Consider the following 17,739-nt stretch of genomic DNA (forward strand, 5'->3'; position numbering starts at 1 on the left):
ACTGCTGGTCATTAAAACTCGACACCGTGAAGACGGCGTCGAACCAACGTTGAATCTGCGAGAACTATGGTACATGCTTCGATATGCAAGGTGTTTTTATTACAGTAAAACACAAAGAAGCGGGTGGTTACGTTCAAAATGCAGCTATGCCCGGAGGTACAGAGTGGACTGTGATTATCGTATGGCAGTTAAATGTGGTAGATAAGCTAATGCATTAATGTGGAACGGATTTACGATGGAAAAAAGTTCCGATTTTGGCCTCCAGTTGTCAATCTGGCGCTGTGCATAATCTCGTCTACGACCCTGGTGCTCATAGTGAACAAATTGTGTAAGCGGCCGTTAGTAATAAAATCAACATTATGCGTTTATCACTCGTTTGACCTGTTCTGCCCTAATCCATTAGACGTGGAAACATTTCTATATGTCTTTATTGCATTCACAGAGCAAGATTTGCACCTTTTGACCAGAATTGGAGCAAATTTTTCCAGCGTAAATCTGTTCCACATTAACGCATTAGAATATCTACCAAGTTCCGCTTCCATGCGATAATTACACTCTCAGTGGACCACCACGAGTAGCTGCACTTTCGTTATAAACACTTGGAACATGCAAGTAACGCCATATAAATTCTATACATAATGCAAGATTATGTAACGAACTTATGATTCAGAAATCGTATTTGATGTTCAGTGTTTGTGAGAACACAGGGTTATGCATCCTGCGAGAAGGAAAAACCACTAACCGCGCTAGTGGGAATCCGACAGTGGTAGTATCGCAGCCTATAGAAACTGTAGTTTATCGATCCAGGATAACGGTTCAAGCGTTGGTTGGGATCGCACGACTGTCATCCTTATATGGAATCTTTTGATTCAGTAAGGGCATTCTCAACGTCACGCAATATCTCAGTGGCGACTAGCACCTGGGGGAAACAAACATTTCGCTCACTCGGCCGTGCAAGGTCGTACGGTCACGTAATATATCAAGAGTGAGGAAAGTGGCTTGTTCGGTGCAAGACATGTATTCACATGCAGGTGCGACGTCTGGAGCTGCACTGGCTGTCACCATGGCGACCATTTTAGCGGTTTCTCTTTATGCGGCAACAGAGAGAGGTAAGACGCCAGTGCTGTACCCAATGGAAAGAAGTGGCACCACCACAACTTCTGAGACGAGTCTCGGTGCTGCGTACAGCATCAAGAAGAACGTAACAGTGTGTGGACTCTCTGAGGAGAACACATGTTGCCAGACTGCATTGGCGATCGTCGTACGGGCCCAGGACCCAGCGTAATGGTATGGAATACAATTGATTATGTACTACAGTCACCTCTGGTTCGCGAAGCCGGAAAATATGATTTTAGCTCTTATATTTCTAACAAGGCTGATGTTTGAGCCCTGTCTCCAAGGTCCCCCATGACGTTAACTTTCAACAAGATAATGCAAGACTGTATGTCGTTGGTGGTGTCCTGATCTAAACTGATACAGGGTTCTCCAATGGCCTTGTTGCAGTGGTCACCTGAGCTCATTTCGGCTTGGATCGCAGACAGATTGCCATTGTTGCTGCCAGAGGTGTTAGTTCTGTGTACTAAACTTCGCTTGCTGTACACCTCCAAATGACCTACAAATTTAACAATGTGTTCTTACTATACTGCTTATACACAATAAGTAATATTTCCTTGTTTACTCTTCTTCCTGGAGCTGAAGTATTAAACACCAGCAAGTTTTTGTTTTCATGCACATATATTAGCGTAGCTGCCATTAATCCAGTTGATGAGTGAAAATGGAATGCGTTGTAAGTGCCAGATCACACATTTGTTAGGAGAGTGCAAAAACAATGTACCTCTCTCTGTACATAACTGACTTATATCAAAAAATAGTGAGAAGGCGTTCTGATACCATAGAATTATGCTGGTCACTACATCAGAGAAAAAGAGACAAATTAGCAAATAATGACTAAAAACATTGTAAGCGCAATATTAGGAAAATAACTGGTTGTAAGTGCCAACAACAAAACTTTTACAAATTGATTCTAGCAAAGAAAATAACAGCAATCAGGCACACTTAATAATACTATCTACTTGTGCTGATAGCGCCGTTATCTGTTTCGAACCGACAGGTTCATCTTCAGACACCTTTTCCCTGTTATACCGGATGTAAGGGGTATAAGTGCAGGCACTTTTATGTATGGTACCTTAATATTTATACACATCTGTGTGGTGATTGTTTTTTCTCTACATCAAAGAGTCTTCCCACAAGCATGTCACCTAATTTACTACCTGATGTTTTCTGTACAGTCGTAACTGAACCACCAAGTGACCAATGCCTGTCAGCATGAACTAACCGTTTAGCGTCCATACTTCAACACCTCACCTACTGCCCATGGGAAAATAAACATAAATGGTGCTCTTGCCACGTGAAATTGGAGGTACTAACCAACCTAAAAACAAACGACCTGTGAAAGCTACAATTATTAGCCTGCAAATGACGTAAATATTGAAGTATTCACTACACCGTTCTCGGTCACCAATACAAATATCTGCACTTATATCCGTTACATCCTGTATTACATTTGTTGTTCCTCAAGGTTTGTGTATTTTGTCGTTACAAGTACAAGAAAATACGTGTTTTCCTCACCAGACGCGCTCCGCTTTATTGAAGTAAGGCATCATCAGTTGCCTGTAACTAAATATACTTACAATTTAATTTGTTTCTCGATCGATAAACAGTTAACAAATTGTTGGTTTTTACTTCCAGTAATTTCTGCTTGGGTTTTCGCCCACATCAGTAAATGCTTCTTTCTTCGTTAAGTACTGATAATTGTGGTTTAATTTTACTCTGCTTCGCGGAATTATGCATTTTTTTAGGTTTACCACAGGAAAATTTCGTAAACCATTGTTCACTATTTTGTTGTATACTTCTAAGTGTGTGTTGTGTTTTATAGTGATGGTAACATTGCCAGTAGCTTTTTTTTATCTAAATTTTTTCTTTCCTGTGGTTCGTTATGTGTGTATTATTCTGTTTAATTATGTTTCTGTGTATTTATGCACTATGTAAGAGTAATGAAGGAATAGTGATGGAGTTTTAATTTTTTTATTGTGAGTAGATGGGAGAAGAAGAAGCAAAGATGAATGGACATAAGAAGTGAGAGAGGGTAAAGAATGGAAAAAGCGCTTCTAATTTTCATGTGATTTCTTCAATTATTTTATGGTGTCTGGTTCCCAACATTTATTTGGTCACTGCGCAACTGTATATTTTGCGTGTATATGGAAATTTTCTTGGAAATTGCAAGAACCCCTCACTCATACAGAAGCTCTAGATATGTCTCAATTTAGTCGGTAAGTCTGTAAATGGTGATATAAGGGGCATACAGTATAACTGGCCACGTATTTCCACCTGCGTTTTGCGATAATTATCCCAGATTATCCCAGTCTGTCCTTTAACTGACTTAGTGAGCCGCCATGTAGGAATTCTTCCTACCTGTTACGCGGAGATGCTCTTGTTTTACGTCCCTCTGCAGAGCCGTAGCAATGCCATCGGATTCTGGAAGTGCAGTACTGCTGTCTATGTTTTACGTAATGAAGTAGGAAGAAGATTTTTGTACAAATAATTTTTACATGGAATGCCATTATGGCAGGTTTATCTAAGAAACACCCTAAAATGAACTTGTTCACACGGTGTATAAGCTAACTATTAACGGTACGAGAACATGGCCTACCACATGACTAGATCGAAAGGCATCCTATCAATTACTGCCGACTATGGCACACAATTTGTAACTTGAGCGTACAATCAGCATAGTTCGCGTAAGACCATACGTCTTCACTTACACCGAAGTCATTCATTTATTTATTAATATGATCGTTTCCTAGCACTGTCAACTTACTGAAATAAAGAAATTTCACGAAATTTTTAAAGGACCATATGTCGTTAGCAGGGAGCCACAACCTGGTACAGTGGAAGTAGTACATCCAGAGTCTCATGTATAAAGACCATATGCAATGTAGTCTATGTGAAGAGATTCTGTGGTAATTAAAGGGAAACCTCAAAACTCTGACGTGCCTGAATGTCAGTTACTAGAGATATATTCTATCTTGTAAGGTAATAAAGAGTATACACTGTGAAAGACAAACATAACCATGAAATCCATTGAAAACAGTAATTCTATTATACTGCAGAGAGAGACCATAGTTCAAAGTATTTTGAAATAATGTATGTCCAGTTCAAGTGTTTGTAAACAAAATAAATGGGTTGAATGGAGCTAGAGAGGACGTGGTCTGCTGGCGTATTGCGATGTAAGGAAGGCCATTAAAAGGATCACATAGGCAGCGAGAAGCTAATGACATGTGCGGAGAACAGTTTGGGGCTGAGATAGCTGAGCCAGGTGATTATGTGACATGGTCAGTGTGACGTAAGCAGAGGGACGTCACGACCTTGACATTGGTAAACATAGCGACACTATGAATTTCAGATAAATCAACAATATCAACCTAAATAGTTTAACATCAAGTGTTAATCATTGTTATAAGAGCGCATTTTACGTTGTTTTCAGTTTTGCTATTTCATATACATTAAGTGAATGTATCACCACTGCAGTATTTACGGAGTAAAGAGCAAGCGGTAGGTTCCCACGCTGGCTAGCAGGGGTGGTTGGCCATCTGCTACTTTCAGAGGTAGTGGGATGAGGTGTCGATGCAGAAATCGCACATGACGCCAGCAAAGTGATACGTAGGTTAGGTACATTTATTCTGGTGCGTTTCAAGTAATTGCAAGTAGTTCTTATCAATAAATATTTACTAACAAAAGTTGCCTTTTGCCACTCAGACATTAAATTATTAATTAAATTATTTAGGTTCATATTATTGGTTTATCTGTAATTCATAGTGTCGCTGTGTTTACCAATGTCAAGGTCGTGACGTGCCTCTGCTTAAGTCACACTGACCATGTCACATGATCACCTGGCTCAGCTATTTAAGCCCTGAACTGTTCTCTGCACGTCATTAGCTTCTCCCTGCCTATGTGATCCCTTTAATGGCCTTCCTTACATCACAATACGCTGGCAAACCATGTCCTCTCAAGTTCCATTCAACCCCTTTATTTTGTTTACAAACACTTGAACTGGATGTACATTATTTCAAAATACTTCTAAATACTGTATCTCTCTGCAGTATAATAGAATTACTGTTTTTCAATGGATTTCATGGTTATGTTTGTCTTTCACATTGTATACTCTTTATTACCTTACAAGATAGGATATCTCTCTAGTAACTGACATTCAGGCACGTCAGAATTTTGAGGTTTCCCTTTAATTACCACAGAATCTCTTCACATAGACTACATTGCATATGGCCTTTATACATGAGACTCTGGATGTACTACTTCCTCTGTACCAGGTCGTGCCTCCCTGCTAACGACATATGGTCCTTTAAAAATTTCGTAAAATTTCTTTATTTCAGTATCTATTTTAGATGATTTCTTATGAGCCGTTATCAGTACCAGAGCACCTACATTGTATTCCTTGGGTCTTATATTCTTGTTATGTCTCGCCTTATGAGATTCTGACTTTGCTGTTACCTTTTACAAAGCTGATTTACGTTTTTCTTCCAAACTCTAGCCAATTCTTTTTGGGAATTTTACTGCATGTTCAATCGTAGTTTCAGGTCACTTGCCGACCAACAATACATAGGGTGATATTTCTGTTGTTGAATGTGGAAACCGAGTAAGCACCTCCTCAAACTCTTTAACATACATTCCCCAAGTAGTATGGTGGTAATGGCAAAAAGCTCTACATAGTCTTCCTAGCTCATTTATAACGCTTGACACAGGGTTAAAGGACAGATGGAACTTTGAGATTATATATACAGATCCAGGATTTTCAGGATGTTCCTCCAAGGTTTTGATAAAAACTGGCTGGGACCAATAATCATAAAATATTTGCCTCTGCCTGCATACTGCATGCACATAACATTGCCCTAATTTACTAGCTGTTACTTTTCTGGTATATTGCCTCGTAGGGCACAACTTTAAAAAGTTAGGAAATTCGTACGTTACTACCAACACATAATTAAAACCTCCTATTTTGGTTGGAAGAGGCCCGGAAACATTGGCTGCAGCTAGCACACCTACCTGTTTTGATATAATGCATTTTCCCTTTTCTGGAGGTTGTAGGTGTTTTCGTTTTCTCATATTTTTCACATTTTTGTAATATTGTTAAAATGCAAGTTTCTTTCAACTTTACTGCACACTTTTTGGTTCCAAAATGACCATAGCTCATGTGTATATACCATATGAACTCCTCTATGTTATGTTCAGGTAAACACAACATCCAATCTTCCCACACTAAAATAGTTATACAGTACAATATCCACATTTACCAAATAATATTCCCTTATTTTGAGTTCTTGGTTTTCTTTAGACCTTTACTTTACCATAGCCAGAACTGGATCTTTTTCTTGTTTCTTTTTGATGCTTCCCAATATCTTTAGAACCTCGCTTTTGTGGTCAACCCCTTTAATGTAAAACAAACATATTTTGCTGGAATGCAGTCATGACAATGCATCTACCACTACGTTGTACTTACCAGGAATATAACGTATATCAAACAGGAATTCCTGAAGAACTATGGCCCTTCCCATAAGTCCAACATGTGTCATTCTACAACTCCTAATAAACAACAGCGCCTACTTGTCTGTGTATATGTTTACTTTCCTCCGTACCAATTAGAATCATAACTTTTTCGAGGCCCACACAATTGCTAATGTCTCTTTTTCAGTAACTGTGTAGCTACATTCACACTTCATTAACATTGTGCTAGGAAAACTAATTGTTCTCTATTCTGTCCCGCTCAGTCTCAGTTACTTGGAATAGATGTGCTCCAATCCCAGTGTTGGAATTGTCACCAAATACAAGAAACTTCTTACTTAACCTTGGGTGGAACCAAACAGTATTCCACCTTTAGAGACAGCATCCTTACTATTATAAAATTCCTTCTGACACTGTTCTGTTCACGACCATGGGACATTCTCCTTATTAAATTCAGTGTAGCTGTTGCTTTAGTAGCTGTTCACTCACAATGTTGCGATAAAAATTACAGAGGCTGGGGAAAGACTTGATTTGTTTCTTGTTCCTCAGTGGTGGGAACCACGTGATGGCTTCTAGTTTAGCAGGATTGGGTCATACCCCAAAAACTGTATTTCCGCTTTTTCCAAATTCGGATTTGGCTACATCAACTGTGACTTTCCCTCTCTGAAAGGCCTTTAGTACTTCCTCCAATATTCAACTGTGTTCCTGCCAATTGCTGCCTGCAATTATAATACCGTCCACATACAGAGTGATCTTAGATAACAGCTCCTCTCCAAGTACGGATTCTAAGGCCCTTATAAATGAGGCTACCGAAATATTTAGTCCGAATGACAGTACCTTTAACTGTGTGCATCTGCCGTTATTTATGAAAGTGGTAAACATCCTATAATTTTCAGCCAATTTTATCTGCAAGTAGCCAGCAGTTAGGTCCAGACTACATAACTTACTAGCACCCTCAAAGTTCTCCTGTAATTCCTCTAAAGTTGCTGGTCTATCGTTCTCAGACTCTGTTACTTTATTTAGTATCCTAGTGTACAATGTAGCTCATACTGATTCATCTCTTTTGGTAACAAACTAGTGGGTTACAGTGCCGACTGGTTGATCTCTCTATAATCTGTAAGGACAACACCCTCTGTATTTCTCTATCTGTGGTCATTTTTGATACTGGTGTTACATGTGGTCTCAACTTAAAACGTTGATGTGGCTTGACTTTACAGTCGTAAGGTTCTCCTTTCATTAACCTTGCTCTATCACAAAATACTTTATATTTTAACAGCACATTCTCTAGCTGTCATTTCCCATCTGTATCAATAAAATCAATATTCTTCACTTTATTCTTTACTTCATTTACTACCCCTAACCAACTTTACTCTAATTCGGAATCCCTTTTCTCTGTGGAACAGCTCCCTTTTTGTTGACTTCCCACTGAAAACACTTTAACACTATTTTTAGGTAGTAATTATCCAGAACTTCCCCTTTGGGACTAACCATATTACTAAATGTAATTTCTCTCTGAATAACATTTACCATTAGGTTCACACTACCCTTTCCTAAGTCCATAATTGCTACGTGGTCCACCAACTAATCTGTCCCTGTTATTCAACCAACACAAAGATTTGGGACCACCATAGTACTAACCTCCAATAAAAATCCTGAACATTTACCTCTCATAACACTTAATTCTTCATTTTTTTTTTTTACTGTAACTCCTTGTAATGGCAATACTGGTACCTCACTGCTGCCTCTTATTTGGTCATAAAGCGCCTCTGCTACAGCACGTAACTCGGTACCATAACAGCAGCTGCTTTAATTCCACTAATTTCCACATCTACAATCGGTTGGTATTCCTCTCTACTATCTGTTCCATCTTCTTCAAAAATAACTTTTCTAATACCCCCAGAACCGCGCGACCGCTACAGTCGCAGGTTCGAATCCTGCCTCGGGCATGGATGTGTGTGATGTCCTTAGGTTAGTTAGGTTTAGGTAGTTCTAAGTTCTAGGGAACTGGTGGCCTCAGAAGTTAAGTCCCATAGTGCTCAGAGCCATTTGAACCATTATTACCCCCAGAACTTTCCTGTATCAACCTCTTCATAGTCAATGGTCATTCACTTATCTGAACTTACTTTCGGACTTCACACAAAATCTTTTCCAGTTTTCCTTTCCTGGTCTCCCTTTTCGTAATTTCTTTCTAACCTGTCATTATGTCTCATTTTGTTCTTGATATCGCCTTTTACTGTGATTATTATTACCTCCTCGGTTCCAATCTCCTCTGCCACATTTGTAGCACCCATTCACATGCCCCTCCTCTCTTCCATTCTGATTTCTGTTATGTTCCTTCTACTCATTATGGTTCCCGTTTTGCTCCCTCCAATTACCACTTTCGCTCGATCTCCAATTTACTCCTCCCCAGCCATTATTGGATTTTCCTCCCCCCAAGTTCGTCTCGCAAAATCTTTGAAAATAATCTTTATAGCTATCATACCCACTGTCTAAGAAGTTTCTCCTCTTGAAGATGTTGTTTCTAACATTGCATTAAGTACTGTTAGACCAGTACCTGTCAAAGAATTTTTTAATAAATTCTTCATACGTTTGAAATGATTCGCCAGCTTTCATTCCCCATAAACGCTTATCTCCTACCGTTATTCTTGTAACACATCCTTTTTTTTTCCTCGTCTGGTCCCATTTTTCAGGTAACAGAGACGAACTGTTCCACAAAAAATTTAGAATCAATTTTCTTTGTTGCCAGGAAATTATGTAAAGTACAAAATTTTAAATACTGGTCTCCATTTGTATTCCTTCCACTGTTATTTACAGCAATAATATCTTTTAATTTTTAATCTTATTTCTTTTCAACCATTTCAGTGCCTCTGTTAGCGCAATCACTGACCACCTTCTGAATACTAGCTACATTTGTATCTCTTTGGTATTTGTTTGTAGTGAATATACTCTAGTAGATAAACATGTCCCTGTTTCATCTACTTCTTTATTTATATTGGAGATCGATGCATCACACATTTGAACCTCCTTACCAAAAATGTGATCTAAAGTTTTAAAATTGTATTTTAATTCTGTAATAAATTTACAGTGATTTTCTGCGACTACTCCCTCAGTGGTGACTTTTCCGAAGTTTGAGTCCCTGCCCGCTGTTCCTTGATTATATTCTCATTTTTGTTTACACTTTGACATTTTGGTTAATTTTCCTAATACATTTATCCAAACTGTCAGTTGTGTCCTTCACGATTTCTTTCATAATTTTTATCAACTGTTCTGTCTCTAGAACTTTCCTCTGTTCTGTGATTAGTTGCTTCTAGATTTTTGTTATTTTCCTCTAGTTTCTTGTTAGTTTCGCTAGCAGTTTCCGGTATTTTGTGTTAGTCGTTTCCAATTTTTGATTTAGTTGTTTAGTTTCCCTAGCACTTTCCTTTAGTTTACTGACCAAAGCTGAAAAGATGACTTGCTTATTGAATTGTGAACCATTACATAATTTTGTTAGGTTCATTTTCGGTCTTCATACTTTCCTTAACCAATGTCTGAGTGTCTCACTCAACAGAATTTTCTTTGTTATTATAGGTATTTAATGGGATTTCCTGTCCCTTGTTACCTACAATATCATTCAACATGACTACAGGATCGTCTTTCTATTTTGAAAGCGGAAGTACACCATGCACCAGAGATTTCTTGAACCATAGTCTCGCTAATATTTGGTTCGCTCATTTTATTGTTAGTTCTCTAACCGCTCCTAAGTAACTTTTACTGTATATAACACTATTATATCATTTTAACTTTGAAAATTGTATATTTTACTGGGCGCAGTAGTGTTCCGCTGCCTCGCCGAGAGTCGAACTTTGGACATTAGCAAGAGCGCCTCCAGTGCACTCCTCTGCTACTGTGCTGTGCTGAAGTACTATCCACGGGATGCCGTCGCGTCGCGTTGTTTCCTACGGTTACGCAGCTTGCTTTGCCACGTTGCACGTTGCTATCTTCCTTCTGTTACGACCTATTCTGGAAGGTCGTTCGCTATTCTTCACTCGAGATGTGTTCGTACTCCAGAGACGTGAATTGTACTTTTTGCTATGCCAAACTTATCACTTTACGTGGCACATTTCCTGCATTACTGGACTCACACAGTTTTAATGTTACACGTTGCAACCACCTCTAACAGTTAATGTTTACTATCCGTTTCTTTTCTCGTCTCGTGTATCACAGAAATTGCACTTCCTATTTTGCCGATAAATTTGCAATAAATACCTTTTTACCGTCGCAAGTTATTTCTCTACAGCCGTATATCACTCACAAGATGCCAAGTGCAAGACGCATCCACTGCAAATTGTCCAAACTGCAACGATTTGCAAGAAGCATCCACTAATCTATCCAAATTTGCGATAAATTCATCTTCCCGCAAGGGTTGCCAAATGCAAGAAACCTCCCTTTCGTACTAAACCTCTAGAAATGTCTCAGTTTAGACGGTGAGTCCGTAGGTGGTGGTATAAGTGGCGCACAGTGTAACTGGCCACGCTTCCCCACCTGCGTTTTGTGATGATTAAGCCAGTCCGTCCTTCAACTGAATTAGTGAGCCATCGCCTAGGAATTCTTCCTACCTGTTATTTGGAGATACACTTGTATTTTTATGTCCCCCTGCAGAGCCGTAGCAGCGCCATCGCATTCTGATAGTGCAGTACTACTATCTATGTTTTACGCAATGAAGCGGGAAGAAGTGTTTTGGGCAATTACTTTTTACGTGGGATGCCATATTGTGCGTTTATTTAAGAAATACCGCTAAATGAACTTGTTCAAACTGATTAGAAGCTATTTAACGGTAAGACAGCATGGTCTCCCATATAACTAGATCGAAAGGCATTCTATCAACTACTGCCGACTACGGCGACCAATCTGTAACTTGAGCGTACAATGGGTATGGTGCGTATAAGGTCATACTTGTTCGGTTATGCCAAAGTTATTCCTTTATTAATATGAACGTTTGCTAGCACTGTCAATTTACTACAGGAGTTTTTATGACCCAAAGACTCCTCGGAATGTCTGAATGGCAAAAGGCAACTTTTGTTAGTAAATATTTATAAATAAAAATTGCTTGAACGTACTTTCCCAATGTCTCTATTTGTTGACGCCATGGGCGATTTCTGCATCGACACCTCATCCCATGCCTCTTAAAGTGCCAGTGGGCCATCTGTCTGTGCTACCCAGAGTGGGAACCTACCGTAAATATTGAAGTGCTGATATAGTCACTTCGTGTATGTCAAATAGCAAAACTGGAAATAAAGTAAAATTCGCTCTTATCTGCAAATAAAGGGTATCTTAAAAATGGGAGATGTGTCTTTACTGATTCTTATGATATTCGTATCTTTTTTTAGTGCTATTTCTGTTTAAGATGGTCTGCAAATGTTGAATGGTTTGTACCGTATCTCTAGGGACATGAAACAGAGTGCCGAGAACACAATGGCACTGAAAACAAGTTTTATGAAAAAAAGTCCACTTAGCAATTTTTTCCATTTTCATTCTCCCATTTCAAATGGTTCAAATGGCTCTGAGCACTACGTGACTCAACATCTGAGGTCATCAGTCCCCTAGAACTTAGAACTACTTAAACCTAACTAACCTAAGGACATCACACATCCATGCCCGAGGCAGGATTCGAACCTGCGACCGTAGCGGTCGTGCGGTTCCAGACTGAAGCGCCTAGAACCGCTCGGCCACCCCGGCTGGGGTCAGTCCGGAGCCGCGCGACTGCTGCGGTCGCAGGTTCGAATCCTGCCTCGGGCATGGATGTATGTGATGTCCTTAGGTTAGTTAGATTTAAGTAGTTCTAAGTTCTAGGGGACTGATGACCACAAATGTTAAGTCCCATAGTGCTCAGAGCCATTTGAACCACTTGAACCACCCCGGCCGGCCATTCTCCCATTTATTAAATATGTTTAGGGAACAGGCATACTGTAGCGAACATGTGTTGGTCTGTATACCGTCTACATGGATAGCGACGTTTTAGATGAACTTCCCTTGCACTAGCAATATAGTAAATAATTTAACGTTTACATACATATATTTTAATGGGTGACAAAAACACTGCACGTTACAGATCGTTTAGGGCGGCTACAAGGACCAGCTATAGTATAGCACTACAAAGAACCAAAGTAAGCGTGTGTGGAGCGCTGATGCAGGGGCGGCCTGCAGTCGTGTTCCCAGGCTAGCAGAGAGCGCAGGCGAGCGCAAACAGCCCCGCGGACGGCCAGCGCGCGCAGAAGTCGCCGTGCCAAGAGTCTGCGGATGACCTGGACCGGATGTCGGCGCCGCGGTCACCTTCATGCGGCTTCATATGGGCGATATAATTTATTTCCCTCAGTTTCCTCGCAATCCACCTCCTGCACAGAAAGCCAGCGGACTCATCGGTACAACGCCGTTACATCAGCTGACAGGCAAATTCTACAGCCAGTTGCAAGTCAGAGTACACAGCGATAAATAAGTAAGAGTACACCGACATACGCAGGGCTGTTCGCAACCAAATGAATATTAGGGTTACCCCAATGATGAAATGATAGAAATGGGACAATCCTTTACAATTTAGGTTGCATCTACATCTAAAAAAAAAAAAAAATTACAAAAGATATAGGAAAAATGAATATAACCTACAGCATTTATTACACTGTCCTGTTGCAATATCCTTCGGTATCAGTGAACCGAACGGAACCACGTGATCCTTCAAGTAACATGCAAATGAAATATGAACCGATTAATTGTTGTATTAAATAATTACAAAGTATTGGCATCAGCATTCTACGAAACTCAAAGTTAATTGCTGATGACAAGTAACAATATAGGCAAGCAAAGGGATGGTTGCCGTATCATAGCTGCACATTAATTATTAATCCGCTACAACCCGGTGATTCATTTAGAAACTCTTCCGCCCCGGTAGCTGAGTGGTCAGCGTGACGGATTGCCGTCCTACGGGCCCGGGTGCAATTCCCGGCTGGGTCGGGGCTTTTCTCCGCTCACGGACTGGGTGTTGTGCTGTCTCCATTATCATTTCATCCCCATTCGGCGTGCAGGTCGCCCAATGTGGCGTCGAATGTAATAGTGTCCAAAGTTCCATGCGGCTTTTCGCGGATGATGCTGTAGTATACAGAGAAGTTGCAGCATTAGAAAATTGCAGCGAAATGCAGGAAGATCTGCAGCGGATAGGCGCTTGGTGCAGGGAGTGGCAACTGACCCTTAACATAGACAAATGTAGTGTATTGAGAATACATAGAAAGAAGGATCCTTTATTGTATGATTATATGATAGCGGAACAAACACTAGTAGCAGTTACTTTCTAACATTCTGCGTGGTGTCTGTCTGTTCTAAGTCGTGTCTCCCTACCACTTTCGCGCAACGACGCTCTGAGCGTGTTTTTTAGGGAATTGACTAGTTTGAACCTGGGACCTGCTGCTGGTAAGGAGACGTCAGACCACACATGACATGTAGAGTTCAGAAGAGTCCAGTGAGACTAGCGAAGACATAACCAAATACTTAATGATTTCAGCATCAGCTCCACTGCACTCCTTGTAAAAGAATCTTAATACTAACTAAATTTAGTGGAAGGGGTTCAAGGCTTTCCTATTTTTAGTTATCTGGTAAAATAACGTCGAAAAAGCAGTTAAGTTTACCATTGGAAATTTTATTCTACTAAAAAAACATTGTTTATAAATTGCACTATTGATAAAAGGAAATATTTTAACACAGGATGATAAAAACCAACTGCGTTCAACAAAAATGTGAACGAATATTCCCTGAGTGGGTTTCCAAGTTCTACAATGGATCGAAGGATGACCTATGCCATATCACATCTATAATCTAGGTTTAAATTAAGTTTCACAAAAGCGAAAACTATCAAAATGGTCTACAGTGACCCTCAATTATCTTTAATTACTTATCTAACTTGTCGTAAATTACAGTGGCTGATGTGGCTTCTCAATAATTATATAACATAAAAATCATCGCGTTTCAGATTTTAACTTACGTAGCAAATGTGAATACCATGAGCTTTAGTTGACGATCGACACTAGTATTACGCAAAAAGGGGGTGTAACAGATGAGACTTCTGCAGTTCTGAGTGAAGCCTTATACAGTTCTGAGTGAAGCCTTATGCACTCAAAAATGCGGCATCGCGTGCGTTCATTACCTTGTCGGTGTTCGTCAGGGGGCGGCGGCCGGCGCAGCTCCATACAGCTCGCCGTCTCGGAAGCAACTCTCTCCTAACTTCTCCTTCCTACAATTTACCGAAGTTGGTTTAAAAAAAAACTACCAGGCTGTGTTTTCATCTGACCAATTACGGCCTCAATGTTAACCTTAAGCTCCGCCTACAAAAATTCTGTCTATCCAATGAGAAACGTTATACTTTTCGTGGTGGGGCAATGTTCTTAAAGTTTGCAACGTAACAGAGACGCAAAAAAGTCTCACGCTAAAACTTGCAGCTGGTGTGGCCCTTTTAGTGTTATCGTAAGATCTATACTGTTCTTCTGGAGGGCTCTATCTTTTAACATGGGTTAGCTGGACACATGGGTGTTCGTCCCTTATCGTAGGGCCTTCTAGCTTAACACGGTTCTGGTCTCGGCTTCTGTTCACGTTTCTCCCCTCGGATCTGCGTCTGTCTCACGGTGGGAAGGTATGACATGCGTTTAGGCATTCTTGTGTTAGTCTGTCGTATTCCATTTGCTCACTCGTTACTCGTATTACTTTGGCTAATTTAATATCATGATTTATTCGGAGCTATGTGACATACTACTGGATTTGCTTATCACGTCAGGGTTTTCATGGAAGTTGTTGGATTTGCCTGACACATTACAACTTCTGTAAAGTATCTGGGAGTATGCGTGCGGAACGATTTGAAGTGGAATGATCATATAAAATTAATTATTGCTAAGGTGGGTGCCAGGTTGAGATTCATTGGGAGAGTCCTTAGAAAATGTAGTCCATCAACAAAGGAGGTGGCTTACAAAACACTCATTCGACCCATACTCGAGAATTGCTCACCAGTGGGCGATCCGTACCAGGTCGGGTTGACAGAGGAGATAAGAGAAGATCCAAAGAAGAGCGGCGCGTTTCGTCACAGGGTTATTTGGTAAGCGTGATAGCGTTACGGAGATGTTTAGCAAACTCAAGTGGCAGACTGCAAGAGAGGCGCTCTGCATCGCGGTGTAGCTTGCTGTCCAGGTTTCGAGAGGGTGCGTTTCTGGATGAGGTATCGAAAATATTGCTTCCCCCTGCTTATACCTCCCGAAGAGATCACGAATGTAAAATTAGAGAGATTCGAGCGCACACGGAGGCTTTCAGGTAGTCGTTCTTTCCGCGAACCATACGCGACTGGAACAGGAAAGAAAGGTAATGACAGTGGCACGTAAAGTGCCCTCCACCACATACCGTTGGCTGGCTTGCGGAGTATAAATGTAGATGTAAATGTAGATGTAGATGTAGAAGACTTGCAACAAGGCGCCCGGACCTGCCCCGCAAGGGGCCTCCCAGCAAATGACGTCAAACGCTCATTTCCATTTCATTTAGAAACTCCAGTGGTCGATTGAATACCATATCAAACGGTACTAAGGTATGAGTCGCGTTTAGCGGCGCTGTGACACGCTACGCTGCCTATCTAAACATTAACCCCCCCATCTATCGGGCCGTGCTGCTGTATGCTTTCACCAGTCCGCTGTGGTAGTAAGTCGGAGGACCGTGGTCGTAGTGCAGGATCAGAATCTCGCTCGTCCGAATTCAGACAACACCAAGCTCCAAGACGTCTCGAACCAGCGATCTCTCCACACGCACTAACAAACCAAGAGAGTCCCTTTTTCTTCTACCAGCTCCCGACTCGTCAGTTTGCGCCAACCACGAAAAACCTTATTCTCTACTGCCAATAGCGTGTCAGTGCCACGTTTAACAAATCCGCACCCTGGAATTTCGTCATTCACGGGCCAATCAGAGCACATCTTGCTCGCTAGTTTGTCCTAGAAATTCTGGACTAACAATTAGATAAGTACTGGTCTATCAGTACTTAATGCAATGTTAGAAACAGCATCTTCGAGAGGAGAAACTTCTTAGGCAGGGGGTATGATAGCTGTTGTTGTAGTTGTTGTGGTCTTCAGTCCTGAGACTGGTTTGATGCAGCTCTCCATGCTATTCTATTCTGTGCAAGCTTCTTCATCTCCTAGTACTTACTGCAACCTACATCCTTCTGAATCTGCTTAGTGTATTCATCTCTTGGTCTCCCTCTACGATTTTTACCCTTCACGCTGCCCTCCAATGCTAAATTTGTGATCCCTTGATGCCTCAGAAAAAGCCCCACCGACCAGTCCCTTCTTCCTGTCAAGTTGTGCCACAAACTCCTCTTCTCCCCAGTTCTATTCAGTACCTCCTCATTAGTTATGTGATCTACCCACCTAATCTTCAGCATTCTTCTGTAGCACCTATTTCAAAAGCTTCTATTCTCCTCTTGTCTAAACTATTTATCGTCCATGTTTCACTTCCATACATGGCTACACTCCATACAAATACTTTCAGAAATGACTTCCTGACACTTAAACCAATACTCGATGTTAACAAATTTCTCTTCTTCAGAAACGCTTTCCTTGCCATTGACAGTCTACATTTTATATCCTCTCTACTTCGACCATCGTCAGGTTTTTTGCTCCCCAAATAGCAAAACTCCTTTACTGCTTTAAGTGTCTCATTTCCTAATCTAATTCCCTCAGCATCACCCGACTTAATTCGACTACATTCCATTATCCTCGTTTTTCTTTTGTTGATGTTCATCTTATATCCTCCTTTCAAGACACTGTCCATTCCGTTCAACTGCCCTTCCAAGTCCTTTGCTGTCTCTGACAGAATTACAATGCCATCGGCGAACCTCAAAGTTTTTATTTCTTCTATATGGATTTTAATACCTACTCCGAATTTTTCTTTTGTTTCCTTTACTGGTTGCTCGATATACAGATTGAATAACATCGGGGAGAGGCTACAACCCTGTCTCACTCCCTTCCTAACCGCTGCTTCCCTTTCATGTCCCTCGACTCTTATAACTGCCATCTGGTTTCTGTACTTATTGTAAATAGCCTTTCGCTCCCTGTATTTTACCCCTGCCACCTTTAGAATTTGAAAGAGAGTATTCCAGTCAACATTTTCAAAAGC

At 40.7% G+C, this 17,739-nt stretch overlaps 1 protein-coding gene across 1 annotated transcript in view; it reads right to left on the reverse strand.

The window, feature by feature from the left end:
* Window positions 1–12,673: 12,673 nt before the first annotated feature.
* Window positions 12,674–17,739, reverse strand: part of LOC124716478 — a 101,170-nt gene continuing 96,104 nt past the window's right edge. Inside the window, exon 3 of the mRNA XM_047243177.1 lies at window positions 12,674–12,947. Coding sequence (XP_047099133.1) covers window positions 12,773–12,947 — 175 coding nt within the window. The 3' untranslated portion in view covers window positions 12,674–12,772. The remainder of the gene's footprint in view (window positions 12,948–17,739) is intronic.

The sequence above is a fragment of the Schistocerca piceifrons genome, chromosome 1 (genome assembly GCF_021461385.2).
Source record: "Schistocerca piceifrons isolate TAMUIC-IGC-003096 chromosome 1, iqSchPice1.1, whole genome shotgun sequence".
In the NCBI taxonomy this organism is placed as follows: Eukaryota; Metazoa; Arthropoda; class Insecta; order Orthoptera; family Acrididae; genus Schistocerca; species Schistocerca piceifrons.